Genomic DNA, 18861 nt, shown 5'->3' with positions numbered 1-18861 from the left:
TTTTTAAATTCTTCTTTAATTTCCTGGTGGACCCATTCATTCTTTAGTAGGATGCTCTTTAGCCTCCATGTATTTGAGTTCTTTCCGACTTTCCTCTTGTGATTGAGTTCTAGTTTCAAAGCATTGTGGTCTGAAAATATGCAGGGAATGATCCCAATCTTTTGGTACCGGTTGAGACCTGATTTGTGACCTAGGATGTGGTCAATTCTGGAGAATGTTCCATGGGCACTAGAGAAGAATGTGTATTCCGTTGCTTTGGGTTGGAATGTTCTGAATATGTCTGTGAAGTCCATTTGGTCCAGTGTGTCATTTAAAGTCTTTCTTTCCTTGTTGATCTTTTGCTTAGATGATCTGTCCATTTCAGTCAGGGGGGTGTTAAAGTCCCCCACTATTATTGTCTTGTTGTCAATGTGTTTCTTTGCTTTTGTCATTAATTGCCTTATATAATTGGCTGCTCCCATGTTCGGGGCATAGATATTTACAATTGTTAGATCTTCTTGTTGGATAGACCCTTTAAGTAGGATAGAGTGTCCTTCCTCCTCTCTTATTACAGTCTTTGTTTTAAAATCTAGTTTGTCTGATATAAGGATTGCCACCCCAGCTTTCTTTTGGTGTCCATTAGCATGGTAAATGGTTTTCCACCCCCTCACTTTCAATCTGGGGGTGTCTTTGGGTCTAAAATGAGTCTCTTGCAGACAGCATATGGATGGGTTTTGTTTTTTAATCCAATCTGATAGCCTGTGTCTTTTGATTGGGGCATTTAGCCCATTTACATTCAGGGTAACTACTGAAAGGTATGAAATTAGTGCCATTGTATTGCCTGTAAGGTGACTGTTACTGTATGTTGTCTGTGTTCCTTTCTGATCTTTGCTGCTTTTAGGCTCTCTCTTTGCTTAGAGGACCCCTTTCAATATTTCTTGGAGGGCTGGTTTCGTGTTTGCAAATTCCTTTAGTTTTTGTTTGTTCTGGAAGCTTTTGATCTCTCCTTCTACTTTCAATGACAGCCTAGCTGGATATAGTATTCTTGGCTTCATATTTTTCTCGTTTAGTGCTCTGAAGATATCTTGCCAGTCCTTTCTGCCCTGCCAGGTCTCTGTGGATAGGTCTGTTGCCAATCTAATGTTTCTACCATTGTAGGTTACATATCTCTTCACCCGAGCTGCTTTTAGGATTTTCTCTTTGTCTCTGAGACTCGTAAGTTTTACTATTAGATGTCGGGGTGTTGACCTATTATTATGGATTTTGAGAGGGGTTCTCTGTGCCTCCTGGATTTTGATGCCTGTTTCCTTCCTCACATTAGGGAAGTTCTCTGCTATTATTTGCTCCAATATACCTTCTGCCCCTCTCTCTCTCTCTTCTTCTTCTGGGATCCCAATTATTCTAATGTTGTTTCATCTTATCGTATCACTTATCTCTCGAATTCTGCCCTCGTGATCCTGTAGTTGTTTCTCCCTCTTTTTCTCAGCCTCTTTATTTTCCATCATTTGGTCTTCCCTATCGCTGATTCTCTCTTCTGCCTCATTTATCCTAGCAGTTAGTGCCCCCATTTTTGATTGCACCTCATCAGTAGCCTTTTTGATTTCGACTTGGTTAGATTTTAGTTCTTTTATTTCTCCAGAAAGGGTTTCTCTAATAACTTCCACGCTTTTTTCAAAACCAGCTAGTATCTTTAAAGTCATGATTCTGAACTCTAGGTCCGACATCATACTAATGTCCGTATTGAGTAGGTCCCTGGCCGACGGTACTACCTCTTGTTCTTTTTGCTGAGGTGATTTTTTTCATCTTGTCATTTTGTCCAGAGGAGAATAGATGAATGAGAGAACAAAATGCTAACAGGGTAACAAGGTCCTCAGCAAATATACTGTATACAAATCAGAAAAGATCTGAAACCAGGGGAAAAGAAAGGGAAAGAAAGAAAAAAGAAAGAGGAAAAAAAAAAAAGAAAAAAGATAAAAACAGAACAATACAAAAAAAGCAGAATATGATCAAATATGATCAGGCTAGTGCAAGATCAGTGCCACACACTAGATTTTGGGCGTATTTTGGTCTGTTAGAAAAAAGTGCCTCCTAAAATTTTAAAGGAAGAAAGACATATATGTACAACATAAGGGTTGATACAATGAAGGGATGGAAGATGACTATAAAGGTGAAAATTATAAAAGATTTTATAAAAGGACTTGATAAGATAAGAAGTTGTTTGAAAAAAGAAAGAAGAAGATTTAAGGAGGAAAAAAAAAGGAAAAAGGGAGAGAATGTGATCAGGCAGGAGACTAGAACAAAGCCATACACTAGTGATTTGGGGTATATTTTGATCTGTTAGAAGAAACTGTATCTCAAAATTTTAAAGAGAGAACAACTTATATATATATGCCACAAATAAGGGTAACTAGTATGAAGGGATAAAATATGACTCTAAAAATGAAAAATAAAAAATGTTTTTTTTTTAAAAAAAGGGACTGATAAGATGTTGGTTGAAAAAGTGAAAAAGAAAAGTAAAAAAAAAAAAACAGTTAACAAAAATTAACTTTGATGAACTAATGAATCATGGTAAAAAAAAAAGCCATGAATTCTATGTGCAGTATTCCCCTAGCGCTGGAGTTCTCCCGTTCTCCTTGATCGGTAAACTTGGTCTTGGCTTGCTGGCTGTTCGTGCTGATCTTCTGGGGGAGGGGCCTGTTGTTGTGGTTTCCAAATGTCTTTGCCGGAGGCTGAATTGCCCCGCCCTTGTCCGTCCGGGCTAAGCAAGCTTCTCGGGTTTGCTCTCAGGAGCTTTTGTTCCCTGCAAGCTCTCGGTACAGCTTTGGAGGACCAGGGCAAAAATGGTGGCCTCCCAATCTCCACCCGGAGGAGCCGAGAACTTGGGGCCCCGCTCCTCAGTGCACCCCCAGAGAAAAGCAGTCACTCCCTTGTCCCTGGTCTCCGGCCGCACTCCGTGCTCACCCGGCCTGTGACCGAGCGTTGCTATCTCTGGCACCCGACCCCGTGTGGAGTCTCCAAACCCAGCAGATCCCTGCGGTGCGTTTCCGCGCCGCTCCTCCCCGGGGGAGGAAGGGAGTCTCTCCGGCTCTGCCGCTTGTTGGGTCCCTGCTGGAGGAGCAGTGGCCCGACTGGGCCGCGGATCACAGTTTATGGCAACCCGGAGCTGAGAGCCCGCGCCTCGGCTCCGTCTCTGCAGCCGGCTTCCCTGCTCCAATACCTGGGAGCTCTGCCGCACTCAGGCTCCCCCGGTCTTTCTGTGACCCCAAGGGTCCTGAGACCACACTGTCCCGGGAGGGTTCCACCCCCGCTTAGCCACTGCAGCGACGTCCCTCCACGGAGCCAACTTCTAAAAGGTCCGATTTTGTGCTCCGCGGCTCTATCACTTGCCAGAAGCGGCCGGCGGAGGCCCCTCCCCCACCGTCTATCCTCCCGAATATCGCCTCGGATTCACTTCTCCGCACGTCCTACCTTCCAGTAAGTGGTCGCTTCTCTGTTCAGAGAGTGGTTGCTACTCTCCTCTTCGATCTCCTGTTGAGTTCGTAGGTGTTCAGAATGGTTTGATCCCTATTCAGCTGAATTCCTAAGACCAGACGAAATCTAGGTCTCCTACTCCTCCGCCATCTTGCTCCGCCTCCCCAGATGTTTTCGATTTTTTAAGTCTGTACCTAGGAGTGGAATTGCTGGGTTATGTGATAATCTTTGTTTAGGTTTTGAGGAACTGCTAGACATTTTTCCCAAAGTAGATGTGGCATTTTATATTTCTACCAGCAGTGTGTGAGGACTCCAATTTCTCCACACCCTTACCAACACTTGTTATTTTTTTTTAAACACTTGCTATTATCTGTCTTTTTGGTTCTAGCCATTCCTAGTTAGGGTGAAGTGGCATCTCATTGTGGTTTTGATTTGCATTTCCCTAGTGACTAGTGCTGTTAAGTATCTTTTCATGCACTGTTTGGCCATTTGTATATCTTCTTTGGAGAAATGTCTATTCGTATGCTTTGCCTGTTTTTAAATTTGGTTATTTGTCTCTTATTGCATTTTAAGAGCTCTTTCTATATTTTAGATACAAGTTTGCCATCAGGAATAGGAGTTCTCCCACTCTGTGGCTTGTAGGCATTTAGTCTTAGTGATGTTATGTCTATTTGGAAGTCTTAATCCTTTGGGCCTGTTTTATTTAATTTAATTTATTTATTTAACATATTATGTATTATTTGTTTCAGGGGTACAGATCTGTGATTCATCAGTCTTACACAATTCACATTGCTCACCATAGCACATACCCTCCCCAATGTCCATCACCCAGCCACCCCATCCCTCCCACCCCCACCACTCCAGCAACCCTCAGTTTGTTTCCTGAGATTAAGAGTCTCTTATGGTTTGTCTCCCTCTCTGGTTTTGTCTTTTTTCATTTTTCCCTCCCTTCCCCTATGATCCTCTGTCTTGTTTCTCAAATTCCTCATATCAGTGAGATCATATGATAATTGTCTTTCTCTGATTGCCTTATTTCGCTTAGCATAATACCCTCTAGTTCCATCCATATCATTGCAAATGGCAAGATTTCATTTTTGATGGCTGCGTAATATTCCATTGTATATATATACCACATCTTCTTTATCCATTCATCTGTTGATGGACATCTTGGCTCTTTCCACTGTTTGGCTATTGTGGACATTGCTGCTATAAACATTGGGGTGCACGTACCCCTTCAGATCACTACATTTGTATCCTTGGGGTAAATACCCAGTAGTACAATTGCTGGGTCATAGGGTAGCTCTATTTTCAACTTTTTGAGGAACCTCCATACTGTTTTCCAGAGTGGATGCACCAGCTTGCATTCCCACCAACAGTGTGGGAGGGTTCCCCTTTGGGCCTGTTTTAAAATGTACCTGGATTTTGGTTTTATTCAGGTATGATGAGGCCAACAGATCAGATGATTGCCATTAAAAAATAGTTTGTTACTTACAGTTCTCAAGAGGAGGGGGCATGCCACATCACTGAGGGCCACACAGGGAAGCACCGTGTCAGTCAGGAGAAAGCGTGGCAGGAGTCTTTTTTTGTGGTTTCCGTGAGAAGGAACAGTATGGCAGGGTGCAGGCTTACGATTGGCTAGTTTGAATAACTTCAGAGGGCCCTGGAGGATAGGGGCTGTCCCTAGTTGTCTCCAGTACCTGGCCCTGGGGTGATTAAGGCCTGGAGAGAGAGGCTCCGCCTGATAAATTTCAGCGTATGGGCTCTGGATTGTTTGGTTTTCATATGAAAGGCATGCTGTTGGGTGAATTATCGGCCGTCTCTAAGAACTGGCTGGTTCTGTGAGGGGCATTGTCTCTCCAGTTACCAAGGCCTCGGCTGGCAGGGCATAAAGAATACAAGAAAATAAGAAAATCTAGTCTATACAGGGCCTCTCTCTGTTACCTCTGCATGGGGAGGAGAAGCTTGTCTTAGGGGCCAGGCCTGAGCTCATGTCTCTTCTCCCCCCACCCCACCTCCCCCACAGGAAGATGAGCGATTACATCTCGGCCATCATTGAGCTGAGTGCCCTGGTGGTCCAGCGCCAGTATCGTCTGCATCATCACATAGACTTCATCTACTACCTCACGGCAGACGGGCGGCGATTCCGGCAGGCTTGTGACACCGTGCACCGCTTCACCACGGACGTCATCCAGGAGCGGCGGCGGGCACTCCACCAGCAGGGGGCTGAGGCCTGGCTGAAGGGCAAGCAGGGCAAGACCTTGGACTTCATCGATGTGCTGCTCCTGGCGCGGGTGAGGCTGGGCCCTGGAGGGTGGAGCCCGGCCCCGGATGGCCTCCTCGAGAATTGCACCGACTACATAAAATGATAAAGGTCCAAAGTAACATAGATCTGGGATGCAGGCGGGTGCAGCACTCATAAGACTTACTGTTTTAGTTCGCTAGGGTTGCCGTAACAAAGTGCTATGGACTGGGGGAGTTAAACCACAGAAATTAATTTTCTCAAGGTTCTGGGGGCTAAAAGTCTGAGGTCAAGGTGTTGACCGGGTTGGCTTCTTCTGAGGCCTCTCTCCCTGGCTTGTATATGGTACCTTCTCATGTGTCTTCACGTTGTCTTCCCTCTGCTTGGGACTCTGTGTAAATTTCCTCTTCTTCTAGGGACACCAGTCATGTGGGGCTAGGGCCCACCGTAAGGACCTCATTATAATTGAATTACCTCTCTAAAGGCCCTGTCTCCAAATACGGTCACATGCTGAGTTCCTGGGGGGTTACGACTTTACCGTATGAGTTCTGGAGGCGGGGGCGGGGGGCACAATGTTGCCACCAGACTTATGGTGATGAAATGACAAGACTTTAAAGAAATGTGGCAGTTGCAGACATTGCTTCTGTGGAATTTCTGAGCAGTGCTCGGGTTCTGGATTCAGACAGTCCTGCGTTCCAGTTCTGGCCCTGCAGCTTAGTGGATGCTTGACCTTAGGCATCTGACTCTCCCCTCTGAGCCTCAGTTTCCCCATTTATGACATGATGGTCATGAGGTGTGATCGCAGATCATGGCTGGGCATCCAGCAGGCTCTCTGGTGCTAGCAGCTACTCAAGAAACACAAACTCCCTTCTTCCCTTCGTCTTTCACTCTCCCTCCTGCTTTCCATCTTTCTTTTTTTTTTTTTAAAGATTTTATTTATTCATTTGAGACACAGAGATACAGAGAGAGAGAGAGAGAGAGAGAGAGAGAGAGAGAGAGAGCATGAGCAGGGAGAGAGGCAGAGGGAGAGGGAGAAGCAGGTTCCTCGCTGAGCCAGGAGCCCGATGTGGGGCTCGATCCCAGGACCCTGGGATCATGACCTGAGCCGAAGGCAGACGCTTAACCATCTGAGCCACCCAGGCGCCCCGCTTTCCATCTTTCTTAGACAAGCTACATACCTCTGTCTGCCTGGAATCCTTCCCCCTGCAGCTTGGCTTGAGAGAGGGGCCGATATCTTGACTTCAGAGGAGCCCTGGGATGTGGAGGGTGGGATGAAGTGGGCTGAGCGTCCTCTCCGGCTCATCCCAGGATGAAGATGGGAAGGAACTGTCCGATGAGGACATCCGAGCTGAGGCGGACACCTTTATGTTTGAAGGTGAGGACGTGGGGTGAGGCTGGGGGAGGCCAGGAGGGACCCCGTTGTCTGAAAATCGCATCTTCGTTGTCTTCAGGCAGCCTCTGTTTTAGCTCCTCCTCTGCCTACAGGTCATGACACAACATCCAGTGGGCTCTCATGGGTGCTCTTCAACTTGGCCAAGTATCCAGAGTACCAGGAGAAGTGCCGGGAAGAGATCCAGGAAGTCATGAAAGGCCGGGAGCTGGAAGAGCTGGAGTGGTCGGTTTAGGGTCGGGGGGATGGTAGCGGCAGGTTGAGTCTAGAGCTTGCATTTATTTCTTTCTGTGGTCTGCACACATTTCTTGCTCTTGCCTGTATATTACTCTTGCTCCTGCTGGGTGTTGTTGAGTGGGGTGGCGTCCAAACAGATGTGTGGGTTCAGGTCTGTTCCACATATCTCCTCATTCTCCTTGAACCAGCAGCTACCCTGGGCACATTCTTCTCAAGGCAGATTCCCGAAGCACAAAGAGCCACAGTTTAAAACCTCTGCTTACATTGTAACATTCCATTTAGCTAAAGCAAGTCACAGGGCCAAGTCCAGCATGAATGGGACAGGACATACATTCCACTCACCTGAGCAGAAGACACTGCAGAATCACATGCAGAGCGCACGGGGTGTATAATTCAAACACAGGTGTGAGGTGGGTGGGGGAGTGAAGAATTGGGAAAAATAATCCAATTTACTTTAGATATGTGCCATGTAGAGCTGATTCTGGATGTCTCAAAGGAAACACAGTAATACATAGCATCCAACAGTGAGAAAGAAAGCTCTTTTCTGTTCAGTGCCCACCTTTTATTTTATTTTATTTTAAGATTTTATTTATTTATTTGGCAGAGAGATACAGAGAGAGAACAGGTAGGCAGAAAGGCAGGCAGAGGGAAAGGGAGAAGCAGGCTCCCCACCGAGCAGGGAGCCCGATGCTGGGCTCGATCCCAGGACCTTGGGATTATGACCTGAGCCGAAAGCAGCCGCTTAACCGACTGAGCCACCCAGGCGCCCCAGTGCCCACCTTTTAGATTTTGATGTCAGGGAGACACTCTCAGTTGGATGCCATTGTATCTTGAACTCCTTGCGAATCTGCCCCCCTGCCTTTTGAAAAAGATTTTATTTATTTATCAGAGAAAGAGAGAGCACAAGCAAGGGGAGGGGCAGGCAGAGGGAGAAGCAGGCTCCCTGCTGAGCAAGGATCCCGATGCGGGACTTGATCCCAGGACCCTGGGATCATGACCTGAGCCGAAGGCAGACGCTTAACCATCTGAGCCACCCAGGCACCCCTGAATCTGCTTTTTTAATGAAGGGATAAGACGGCTCAGTTTCTGACGACTAGCTAGAATTTAATAACTCCTCTGTTTTCCCAGTGGTGTCTATGTTATGGGCACTTTTATCCCAGGCATGCTGTTTGCCCTTTAAGGTAGCGACATAAAATTTCTTTGAAAGGGAAAGAAAGTGATCCAGATCATGGACCAAGGGTTATAATTAATCCAATCTGGGGCCCTGGAGTCCAGTGGAAAAAAGTTAATAAGAGCATAAGGAGAGGATGTATGGGTTTTTAAATACTGAAATTGATCCATACAGGCTGGTAAACTGCTGTGGCCCCAGGCGCCCCTGCCTATCCTGGCACCCCTCCCAGCTGTCCTCTGACATTATTCATCAGTTAAAGGGTTAATGCTGGGCCTGCAGAAGCCTGCTGGTGCTGCTTTGATTGGTTTAGGGTCAGATATTTTGCATGCTGAGGATTAGTGATATGCTCATGCCCCAACTACAAATGCGGGAAGCTGGGGCAAGTCTGAGATCCTGGACTGGTTTCCTGTGTGGTTGCTTCTGAATGCATGTGCATGTGCATGGGCGTGTGTGTGTTCATGCATGTGTTTGGGGAAGGGGATGTTTTTTGCTATGGCCTGGCCTCAAGTCACCCACCATTCCACGTTCCATGCTCCCCAGGGACGACCTGACTCAGCTGCCCTTCACCACCATGTGCATCAAGGAGAGCCTACGCCAGTTCCCACCAGTGACCTTGGTCTCCCGCCGCTGCACGGAGGACATCAAGCTTCCAGATGGGCGCATCATCCCCAAAGGTGCCCATGATGTCCTCCTGGCCGCTGGGCTGCTCTGCTGCCTAGGGGGGGCCTGGTCATGCCTGCCCCAGGTGCACCCTCCCTGTAGATGGGGCATCTCTCTGTGTGGCTCTTGCTTCTGGGAGGAGGGAGGAGGGAGGAGACCCAGCGTCTCTCCCAGGGGGAGACAGAGATGGGTGAGTTTGGGTGGAGAGGCAAGAGTGGGTGTGGCAGCATGGGCCCCGTGAGGGTGCAGGTAGGGGAGGGACGGTTTCATTCAGTTGCCAGATACCCCTTGGAGACTAAGCCCAAGTGATGCTGGAGATCTAGAGAGGCCTCGTTCCTAGAACCAGGCCTTGAGTACCACCCAATCTGAGGGAGACACAGCAGGGCACAGAAATACCAGTCACATGGGGTTAAGGATGGGCTAAAGGGAGGAACAGGGGCTGGAACAGCCCAAAATAAGGAGCAATGACTTTATCTGGGGTGAAATGCAGGGAGGGCTGCTTAGAAGAGGCAACATGAGAGATGAGCCTTGGAGGTTGAAAGTGAAAGAGAGAGCATATTTATGGAGCAGAGTCTCAGGGTACAGGTAGTGAAAGAACTTGAATGCTAGGTTGAGGCATTTGAACTTGATCTTCAGGATAGTAGGGAGCCAAGGGAGGTATTTGAGCTGAGGAGGAACAATGTCAGATATGTGCGTGAGAAAGATCCCTGTGTGGCCAGCATGGCAGCTAGAAAGGTGAAGGGACCCTTTAGGGAGCTGCAGGGGGAGTGGACACAGCAGCAGAATTTTTCAGAGAAGGATGGGCAGGAAAGAGTAGCAGATGGCTCATGGGAACAGCATGGCTCCAGGAAGAGCAGGGAAGGAGGAGATATTCAGAGAAGGCCTTGGTTCCCCTCAGCTCCAATGGCCCCACTGACCCCACCCTCCCCACAGGAATTATCTGCCTGGTCAGCATCTATGGGACCCACCACAACCCCACTGTGTGGCCTGACTCCAAGGTGAGCCCCTGCCTCAATTCTCCATTCCCTCAACTTCTTCCTCCCCAGAAGGGGTGGTCCTGGGCCGTGAGACCTCCCTACTCTGCTCCCCAGGGACCCAGATGGCCTGGCTGGGTATAGAGCTTGAGTGCCCTTCCCCCATCCATTCACCCACTGTTGATTCATTAGGTCCACAAATATTTATTGAACACCTCCTGTGTGCCAGCTTCTGTGCTGGGCACTGAGGACAGAGAAAGTTACTGCCTTTGCTCTCATGGAGCTCATGGTGAAGTTCAGGGGAAGAAAATAAGCAAAAACTATCATTGTCGTTATTGATACATGCACAAAGGAAATAAAAACTGGAGTGGGGTGGGGGGCACTTTATCTCAAGTGGTGAAGAAAGGCGTTGAGGAGGAAGAGGTATTTGAGCTGAGACCTGAAAAGTGTGAAGAGCAGAGAGAAGCCTGTTCCAGGCAGAGGAGACAAGAAGTGCAAAGGCCCTGTGGTTGTAATGAGCCTGGCATGCTTGAATAACAGAAAGAGGGTGTGGCTGGATTGTAGTGAGGTTCTTTCTATCCAGCTGAAGGATGGGGGCCAAGCTGTTGGGCCAGGCCCCCAGACTCACCCCCAGGCTAATCCCGCCTAGGTGTACAACCCCTATCGCTTTGACCCGGACAACCCACAGCAGCGCTCCCCACTGGCCTACGTGCCTTTCTCCGCAGGACCCAGGTAATTCTTCTATTTCCCTCAGTCCAAGTCAAACATAGGAGGGTCACCGAGGCCAGTGGAAGGTCAGGGATGTGCAGAGACCACCTCCCACCCAGATGTGCTTTCTGCCAACCCCGGCACCCTCTTCATGCTTTCAGTTTACCAGGATGTCCCCTAATCAGACTCTGTGAAAGTATCCCTGGGTACTGATCAACTACTGTGTGCCAGGCCCTGAGTTCTGGGCTCATATGCTCCCAACGACTCTGATGCCCCTGCCCCCATTTTATAGATGAAGGAACTGAGGCTCAGAGGGGGAGGTCATTTACCCCGGGACTCCCCCCTTCCTGGCTCACACAGCCGCTGAGCCTGAGCCCCACACCTGTGCCCCTTCCTCTAGGAACTGCATCGGACAGAGCTTTGCCATGGCCGAGATGCGCGTGGCCGTGGCGCTGACGCTGCTGCGCTTCCGCCTGAGCGTGGACCGAACGCGCAAGGTGCGGCGGAAGCCCGAGCTCATCCTGCGCACGGAGAACGGCATCTGGCTCAACGTGGAGCCGCTGCCTCCGCGGGCCTGAGCACCGGCGCCTCCCTGCGGAACCCCGGGGGCCCAAGCCCCGCCCGGAGAGGCCCAGGCCCCGCCCCCGAGGGACCAGGCCCCGCCCCCAAGATCCTGAGGGCAGAAACCACGCCCCTCGAAGTTCACGTTCGGCTCCCAGAAGACCAGGCTCCTAGGCGGAGAAGCCTGATGGTGCAAGCCACGCCCCTCACGACAAGGCTCCGCCTCCTGGCGGTCTGGTCCTGCCCCTTGAGGTCCAGGTCCTGTCCCCTGAGGGCCCGTTCCGGCTCTCCAGCTTGAGGGATCAGGCTTGGCCAAATCCCCTTGGGCCCAGACCCCTCCCAGGATCCAGAGCATTCAGGGTCTCAGGCCCCACCCACCCAGCCACCCAAGGACTTAAGACCCAACACCTAAGGCCTCTGGGATTCAGGACCAGTCCCCCGTGGATTCCGGCTGGCTTCCAAGTTGAGGACTTGGGAACTGGAGCCCGAAGTTAGAGCCCTGAACCCGGACATCACCTTCTTGAGGCTCCCAGCTCATTTGGGCGAACTCCTCTGACATCTGGCTGCATCCCAGGGCTCAGGATATGTGCTTCTGCTGTTTTGTAAATCTAGACCCTCCCTCACAAGCCCCTTCCTTCCTCCCTTGCTGAAAGGCCCTTCGCTGAGTGTTCTGATTTTTGTAGAATAAAAGCAAGGGATGCAGACGTCCCCCATCGTTCACCGCCTAGCTCAGCCAGACACTTCCCCTGGGGCCCAGGAAGGAAATGAAGGTCCCTGGGCTATTGGGAGGTACGTGAGGGAAGCTGTGGGCTAGGAGGCTGGGAAGCCATTTGCCCTCAGACATAAACTCAGGCTTTTTGGGACAGTTTGTGCATTCATTTACTTCATCAACAGACCACATATTAATTAAGTGTTCGTTGGCACTGGGCCAGGAGCACAGCTGGGCCCAATTCCTGTCCTCGGGAGAACAGGGGACAGATGTTGTACAAATAATTCCACATGTAAGTTTATTTATAATCCATGACAAGTGCTCCAAATGAGAAGCCCTGGTGCTCTGCGAACACAACAGGGGGTGGCTCAGGGAGAGCTTCTCCGATGCTGAAGTGAGGGTACAAGCTGAGTTGTGACAAAGGAGAGAAGAGCATGTCAGACGGGAGGAACAGCATCTGCAAAAGTCCCCAGGTGAGGGAGAGCGTGGTGTTCTCGAGGAACACCACTCCAGGGTGGCTGGATCTAGAGGAGGGGGGCAGAATGGAGGACGGTTGGTCAGGGGCCAACTGCCAGGAACTGCGGGCCACATCTCACTTAGGGCCTTATTGTGAGGGCAATAGGGAGCTATAGAGGGTATGTGAGCAGGGGGCAGGACAGGACATGGTCAGATGTGGGCTGGCAGGGAGGTGGCTTGGAAGGGGGGCACTGGGGACTGGAAATCTGGGGAAGAGGGAGACTGAGGTGTGCAGGACAGGAGGGGTGACTAGCTGCAGGGCTGAGGTGAGGGAGGAGGTAGGGGTGATTCCCAGGTCTCTGGCTGGGGGAACTGATGACGGCATAGTCCCTGACACGATGATGCAGAAGATGGGGTGGTGATGGTATCTACAATAATTGTATTAATTCATCAAATATTTATTGAGCATCTGCTGTGAGCCAGGCCGTATTTGAGCCCTTACATAATTGACATTTGCTGTGGAGGTGGGGGGGTTGTTAACAGATGACGGATAAAAAATAAGCAAATAAGTAAATTCACACAGGCCCTTGGAGGATTTTGACTTTTATTGTGACAGAAATGGGGAGCCATGGGAGGGTTCTGAGCAGAGCAAAAGATTTGTCATTTGGTCTTTATAGTATTCTTTTGGCTAAGTGGAAAAGCAAGGGTCAGATTAGGGAGACCAGATGGGGTAACTGCATTGGCCTGTGTGAGAGAAGTGATACGTGTTATGAAAAAATTGAGCTGGGTAAGTGTTGGGGGGTGTTCAGTAATGCTGGTGGGGGGAGAGGTTGTTCAATCATCAGTGAAACCCTCACTGAGAAGGGGTCATTTCAACAAACTTTAGATAGGAGAGGGCAGGAGCCATGTGGATATTTAGAAGAATGTTCGAGGTAGAGAGAAACAATGCAAAGGCCCTGAGGTAGGAACAAGCTTGGGGTGTTTAGGGGGCATTGAGGAGATCAGTGTGGCTGGAGGAGGAGCATGAAAAGAGATGAGGGCAGGCAGGGGATGGAAGCAGGTCACACAGAGCCTTGCAGTCCACTGATTGTATTGTGACAGAAATAGGGAGCCATGGAGGGTTCTGGGCAGAGGAGGTACAAAATTTGTCATACAGTCTTTGCTTGCTATGTTGAATAGAGACTGTGAAGTGAAGATGGGACTAGGGAGATCAGATGGGGTGACCAGATTTGTCTAGGTGAGAGATGACAATGGCTCCAAGCAAGCTGGGGGCTGTAGAGTGAAGACAGGTGCTTGGGTTCTGATGACAGGGTGCTTTATGAAGGTAGAGCTGGCAGGTTTGCTGATACTTTGAATGAGGGGTTCAGGAGAAAGGGAGGACCCCGAGTTTGGATCTGAGCCCCTGGAAAGATAGAAGTGACACCTTGAGATGGAGAATGCTTAATAGAGTAAGGTTTTTTTTGGGGGGGGGGGTGAGGGACTGAGATCAGCATGTCAGTTTAGGCCAGGAGTAGTTGGAGATGTCAAGCGGGCAGTTGGATAGGCAGGTCTTGAATTCGGGAGGGAGTTCCGGGCTGGTGATAGAAGTTTGGAATACCTCAGCACTTAGATGATTGTTTTTGTTTTTGTTTTAAGATTTTATTTATTTATTTGAGAGAGAGAGCGCATGAGAGGGGGGAGGGTCAGAGGGCGCAGCAGACTCCCTGCTGAGCAGGGAGCCCGATGCTGGGCTCGATCCAGGGACTCCAGGATCATGACCTGAGCCGAAGGCAGTCGCTTAACCAACTGAGCCACCCAGGTGCCCTAGATGATTGTTTAAAAAGCCCCAAGATTAGTGCAGTCCCTGTGTGTGTGTGTGTGTGTGTGTGTGTGTGTGTGTGTGCGTGCGCGCGTGCCCTCTCCTGGGTACACCCGTGTGCGTCCAAGATGGAGGGGTTTCAGGACCCAGCCCTCGGGGTCTCCAAAGTTGATATAACCATAATGAGATTTAAAGTTGGTTGAGAGCTTCCTTTGTGCCCTCCAAATATTCGCACGTAATTCTCACCGGTACTGTTATTATGATATGGGTACTGTCATTACCTCTTTTAATGGGGGTGGAAACGAAGTTCCCTAGAGTGAGATGATTCACCCAAGGTCCAACAGTGTCCTCATAACGTGGCCTCAGAGGGGTGGCTTACACCCCCAGGCTTCTAGTGCTGGTCTGGGACCCTCGCCTCACTTTGCCTTAAGGGGGTGTCGGCAGGCGTGGGTGGAGCGGGGTGGGTGCGGGGGCGTGGAGAGAAGTCAAAGCCAGGAGGCGTGGTACTAGAGGCCACAGCGGTGTGTGTCCTGCGGCGCCCCCGGGTGGCGCGTGCTGGGATCGGGGAATCCCCCAGCCCTCCAGCAAAACAAACTTGGTCTTGGGAGGCGACATATGTGGGTTCAAACCCCAGCTCTGGCCCCTTTCTAGCGGTGACCTTGGGCACGTGACTGGCCCTTTCTGCACTTCGGTTCTCCTTTGCCAGGTGGATTTTTCATCATGCTTCTCATGCATATTAACTTTCCGCTAAGGTCGGTGATGGTGAGTGAATGAGGGAGGGAGGAGGGGAGGCATGGGGCCCGTGGATCCCCGGGACCTGCTGCATCTGCGTGTCCGATTCTCCAGACACACGCAGGCCTGGGCCAGTCACTGGTTGCTGTGGGTCTCCTTCCTCTCCTGAGTGTGTCGGAGGCTCCCTCTGCTGGACGGCTGAGGGACAACCAACTCTACGGCGTCTGGTCTCCATTAGTCCAATGTGTGTATGAGGGTGTGTGCATGTGACTGCATGGGTATGTGCACATGTGTGTGAGTAAGTGTGTGGATGTGTGCACGTGAGTGACCATACGTGCATGTGAGTGTGTGTACGTGTGCAACTGTGGAGTGTGGGTGCACTGTGTGAGTACATGTGTGCATGAGATTGTGTGTGCACACATGTGTGCGTTTGTGAGTATACATGTATGTATCTATGAGTGAGAGTGTGTGTGTGAGACTGTGTGTGGGTGTATTGGGAAGAGAGGAGGGAGAACCTCTCCCTCACTCACTGAACAACTGTAAGTGTCCACATCAGGCCACTGTCCAAACTCCACCCTGTTGCGGCCGGCAGGACATTCTGGAGAAATAATGCCCTTGGCCCTGGCCCTGAGTAATGACTGGTGGGCTCCTGTTCTCTGCTGTCTCCCAGAGATCCCCAGAAGGACTGAGCGCCAGCTGCCCCAAGTGGGAACTTCTTTGACAAAGCCCCATTTCCCTGCTGCCTTTTCTTCTCTGTCTCACTCCGTCTCACTGCCCTACTGGCATCTCCTGGGGTCACTTCCCAAAGGAACAATTTGCAGTTGAATTCCTGTCTCAGAATACAGTTTTTGTTTTTGTACTTGAAGCCTTGCATTAGAGTCTACTTCTGGGAAAACCAAATCAAGACACACAAGTCACTCCTCCAATCCTCACAAGCCTATTACTATGCCATTTTTTACCAAGAAGGAACCTGAGGCTCAGACAGGGCAAGTCACTCGCCCAAGGTCACACACCTGGAGAGTGGCAAAGGTGAGCTTTGACCATGGGCCATCTGACCCTGGCACTTGCTCCCCCCGAAGAGCTTCCTCCTTGCTAAGGACCAAGGGAATGAATTGGGGTGGGGGGCGGGCATTCACAACCAGTTAAGTCCCTGATATGTGCACGAGAGACACTCAAGGCTCCTGGCTGGTGCTCATGTCCTCGTTCTGTTATAAAATAAGGGAAATAATGGCAAACACATTCTTGGTACTGACTGTGAGCCAGGGTAGGTTGTCATAAGTACTTTATTCATTTAAATCCTCTCTTTTCAAATATTACATTGGCTTGAGGTTAAAAAAATGCAAGTGTAGAAATGGAATCATGCTTTTGTTTATGCAAGTATAGACATTTAAAAAGGAAATTTTCCCATAGTGGCTTCTGCTCTCTACCCCCAGCCCAGCAGTTTGGTGTGATTTTTTTTTTTTTGGTCAGTTTGAAAAAAATCGCATATGTGAACATTTTTCAATGTACATACAAACATTTTTGCACACATGACCATTTATTAAAAGGACTTCCAATGTTGGGAAATGTATTTGTTCTAGTTAGTTGTTATTGTATAACAAACAGCCAGGAAGTTTAGTAGCTGAAACTGGCAAACTTTAGTTTGCTCGCTATGATTTGGACAGAAAACTGGGGCAGTTTTCTCTACTCAATGCGGTGTCAGCTGGGGCAGCTCTTCTGAGGCTAGAAAATCCACATCCAAGGTGGCTCACTCTCGTGGCTGGCAATTTGGTGCTGACTGTTGACTGGGGTCCTTAGTTCCTCTCAACGTGGGGCCTCTCCAGGGAGTTGTGTGGGCTTCCTTTTAACATGGCAGCTGAATCCAAGCAGATGTGTTCCAAGGGGCTGGAAGAAAGTCACAAGTCTTCCTACAACCTAGATTTGCAAGTCCCTGGAGTCACAGAGGACAGCCAGGGTTCAAGGAGAAAGGAATGATACTTTACCTCTGTATCAGTCAGGGTTCTCCAGGGAAACAGAACTAATAGCATTGAGCTCTCTCTATCACTTATTCATTATCTATCATCATCTGTCTATCTATCCATTCATCCATCTACAACTATCATCTATCTATATACTGTGTATTTATCCTAAGATCTATATGTGATATAAAGATTATATATAAATTTCTATCTTAAGATTTCTTTCTTTTAAGATATATATATCTTTTTTTAATTTTTTTAAGATTTTTAAATTTATCTGACAGAGAGAGAGACAGCCAGAGAGGGAACACAAGCAGGGGGAGTGGGAGAGGGAGAAGCAGGCTTCACGCTGAGCAGGGAGCCCGAAGCGGGGCTCGATCCCAGGACCCTGGGATCATGACCTGAGCCGAAGGCAGACGCTTAACGACTGAGCCACCCAGGCTCCCCAAGATATATATATCTTAAGATAAAAATATACACACATATATGTACATATGAAGATTTATCTTAAGCCGTTGGCTCATGCGACTGGGGAGCTGGCCAGTCTGAAATCTGTAAGCCAGCAGGCCAGCAGGCTGAGAACTCAGGCAGGAGTAGATGTTGTGGTCTCAGGGCAGAATTTCTTCTCTGGGAAACCTCAGTTTCTGCTCTTAAGACCTTTCAACTGGCTGCATGAGGCCCATTTACGGTGACTTGGTGTGATTTACTCCTTTACTTAAAGTCAACTGATTGTAGGTGTTAACCCCATGTACAAAACACCTCACCGCAACACCTGATAAGTGTTTAACAGTGGGTACCGTAGCCTAGTCTAGCTGACACAAAAAACTAATCATCACCACCTCTCAAGGGCTAGCAGAGTTCGCTGCCGCCATCTGTAATCTACCACTTGGGGGCAAAGGGTCTCTTTTTAGGACTACACTTCCCCAGGGTCCCTTCTCCAAGTCTCCCTTCTGTGGCTTGGGGTGTTGGGGGTGGTCAGGCTAGTTTCTGTGAGCAATCATCCCCCAATAATCAGAGAGGGAGAGAGAAGAGAAGGAAGAGGAGCAGGAGGACTGGGGCAGGAGGAAGAGGAGGGGGAGGGAGAGGGGGGAGGGGGAGGGGCAGGAGGGGGAAGGGCGGGAGGGGCAGGAGGGGAGAGGAGGGAGAGGAGAGAGAGGGGTGGGAAGAGGGGAAGGAGGGGGGAGAGAGGAGAAGGAGCAGGAGGGGCAGGGGCAGGAGGGGGAGGAGGGAGGGTATCAATAAGTACAGTGCCTACGAAAATACCCCTGTGGTTGTTCCTAGCTGTTTCGTGCCCTCTGAACTTTTCTTGAGTTTTCCTCTAGGCTTTCTGCCTCCTCAGCCAGTTCATTTGGTCTTCTGCTGCTCTGGCCGGGAATCTGGCAGTTCTGCCACCTGGTCGTGCCCTCAACAGGCCCTCATCAGGAGCCTCTCGGTTTCGACTTCTTGATTATGTGGAATGAAACCCCAATACCACCTTCTGGGCTGAATGTCTGGTCAGATTTCCCCAACGGGTCTGCTTCCCGCTGCTCCCACTGCCCTGATTGCAGGGGCCCCACCAGCCTTGGTTGTCTCAGCACGTTTGAGGACAGAAGCGAGAATGAACATGGGTAAGACAAACATGAGTGCCCCACCCTGGGCTAGGTCTTTCCAGTCCTGGCATGGCTTCAAGGGGTGGTCTTTATTCACGGCCCACTCCTCCTCATCATTCAGGTTTCTGCTCAAAGTTCACCTCCACAGGGCAGCCCTTCCTGATTGCCCTGTCTGAATATTCCCCCTTGGTCACTTGCTAGCATGTCTCCCTGTGTTAATTTCCTTCAT

At 49.6% G+C, this 18861-nt stretch overlaps 1 protein-coding gene across 4 annotated transcripts in view; it reads left to right on the top strand.

Moving 5' to 3' along the window:
- CYP4F22 (cytochrome P450 family 4 subfamily F member 22) overlaps positions 1–12098 on the top strand; it is an 80366-nt gene extending 68268 nt beyond the window's left edge. For 3 of the 4 annotated variants that reach the window (XM_025864813.2, XM_025864814.2, XM_025864812.2), the window contains 6 exons: positions 5474–5741; positions 6998–7064; positions 7175–7304; positions 9028–9161; positions 10081–10145; positions 11230–12098. In XM_025864813.2, the coding sequence (XP_025720598.2) occupies positions 5474–5741; positions 6998–7064; positions 7175–7304; positions 9028–9161; positions 10081–10145; positions 11230–11688 (1123 nt within the window). In that variant the 3' untranslated portion in view covers positions 11689–12098. Of the gene's footprint in view, positions 1–5473; positions 5742–6997; positions 7065–7174; positions 7305–9027; positions 9162–10080; positions 10146–10770; positions 10854–11229 lie in introns of all 4 variants that reach the window. The other variant, XM_025864815.2, reaches the window with a different exon arrangement.
- Positions 12099–18861: the final 6763 nt, after the last annotated feature.

This window comes from Callorhinus ursinus, unplaced genomic scaffold (assembly GCF_003265705.2).
Source record: "Callorhinus ursinus isolate GAN/ISIS: 27379988/994484 unplaced genomic scaffold, GSC_fseal_2.0 scaffold131, whole genome shotgun sequence".
Taxonomy (NCBI): Eukaryota; Metazoa; Chordata; class Mammalia; order Carnivora; family Otariidae; genus Callorhinus; species Callorhinus ursinus.
The sequence above is the reverse complement of the archived record's forward strand: the minus strand, read 5'-3'. Positions and strand labels throughout refer to the sequence as shown.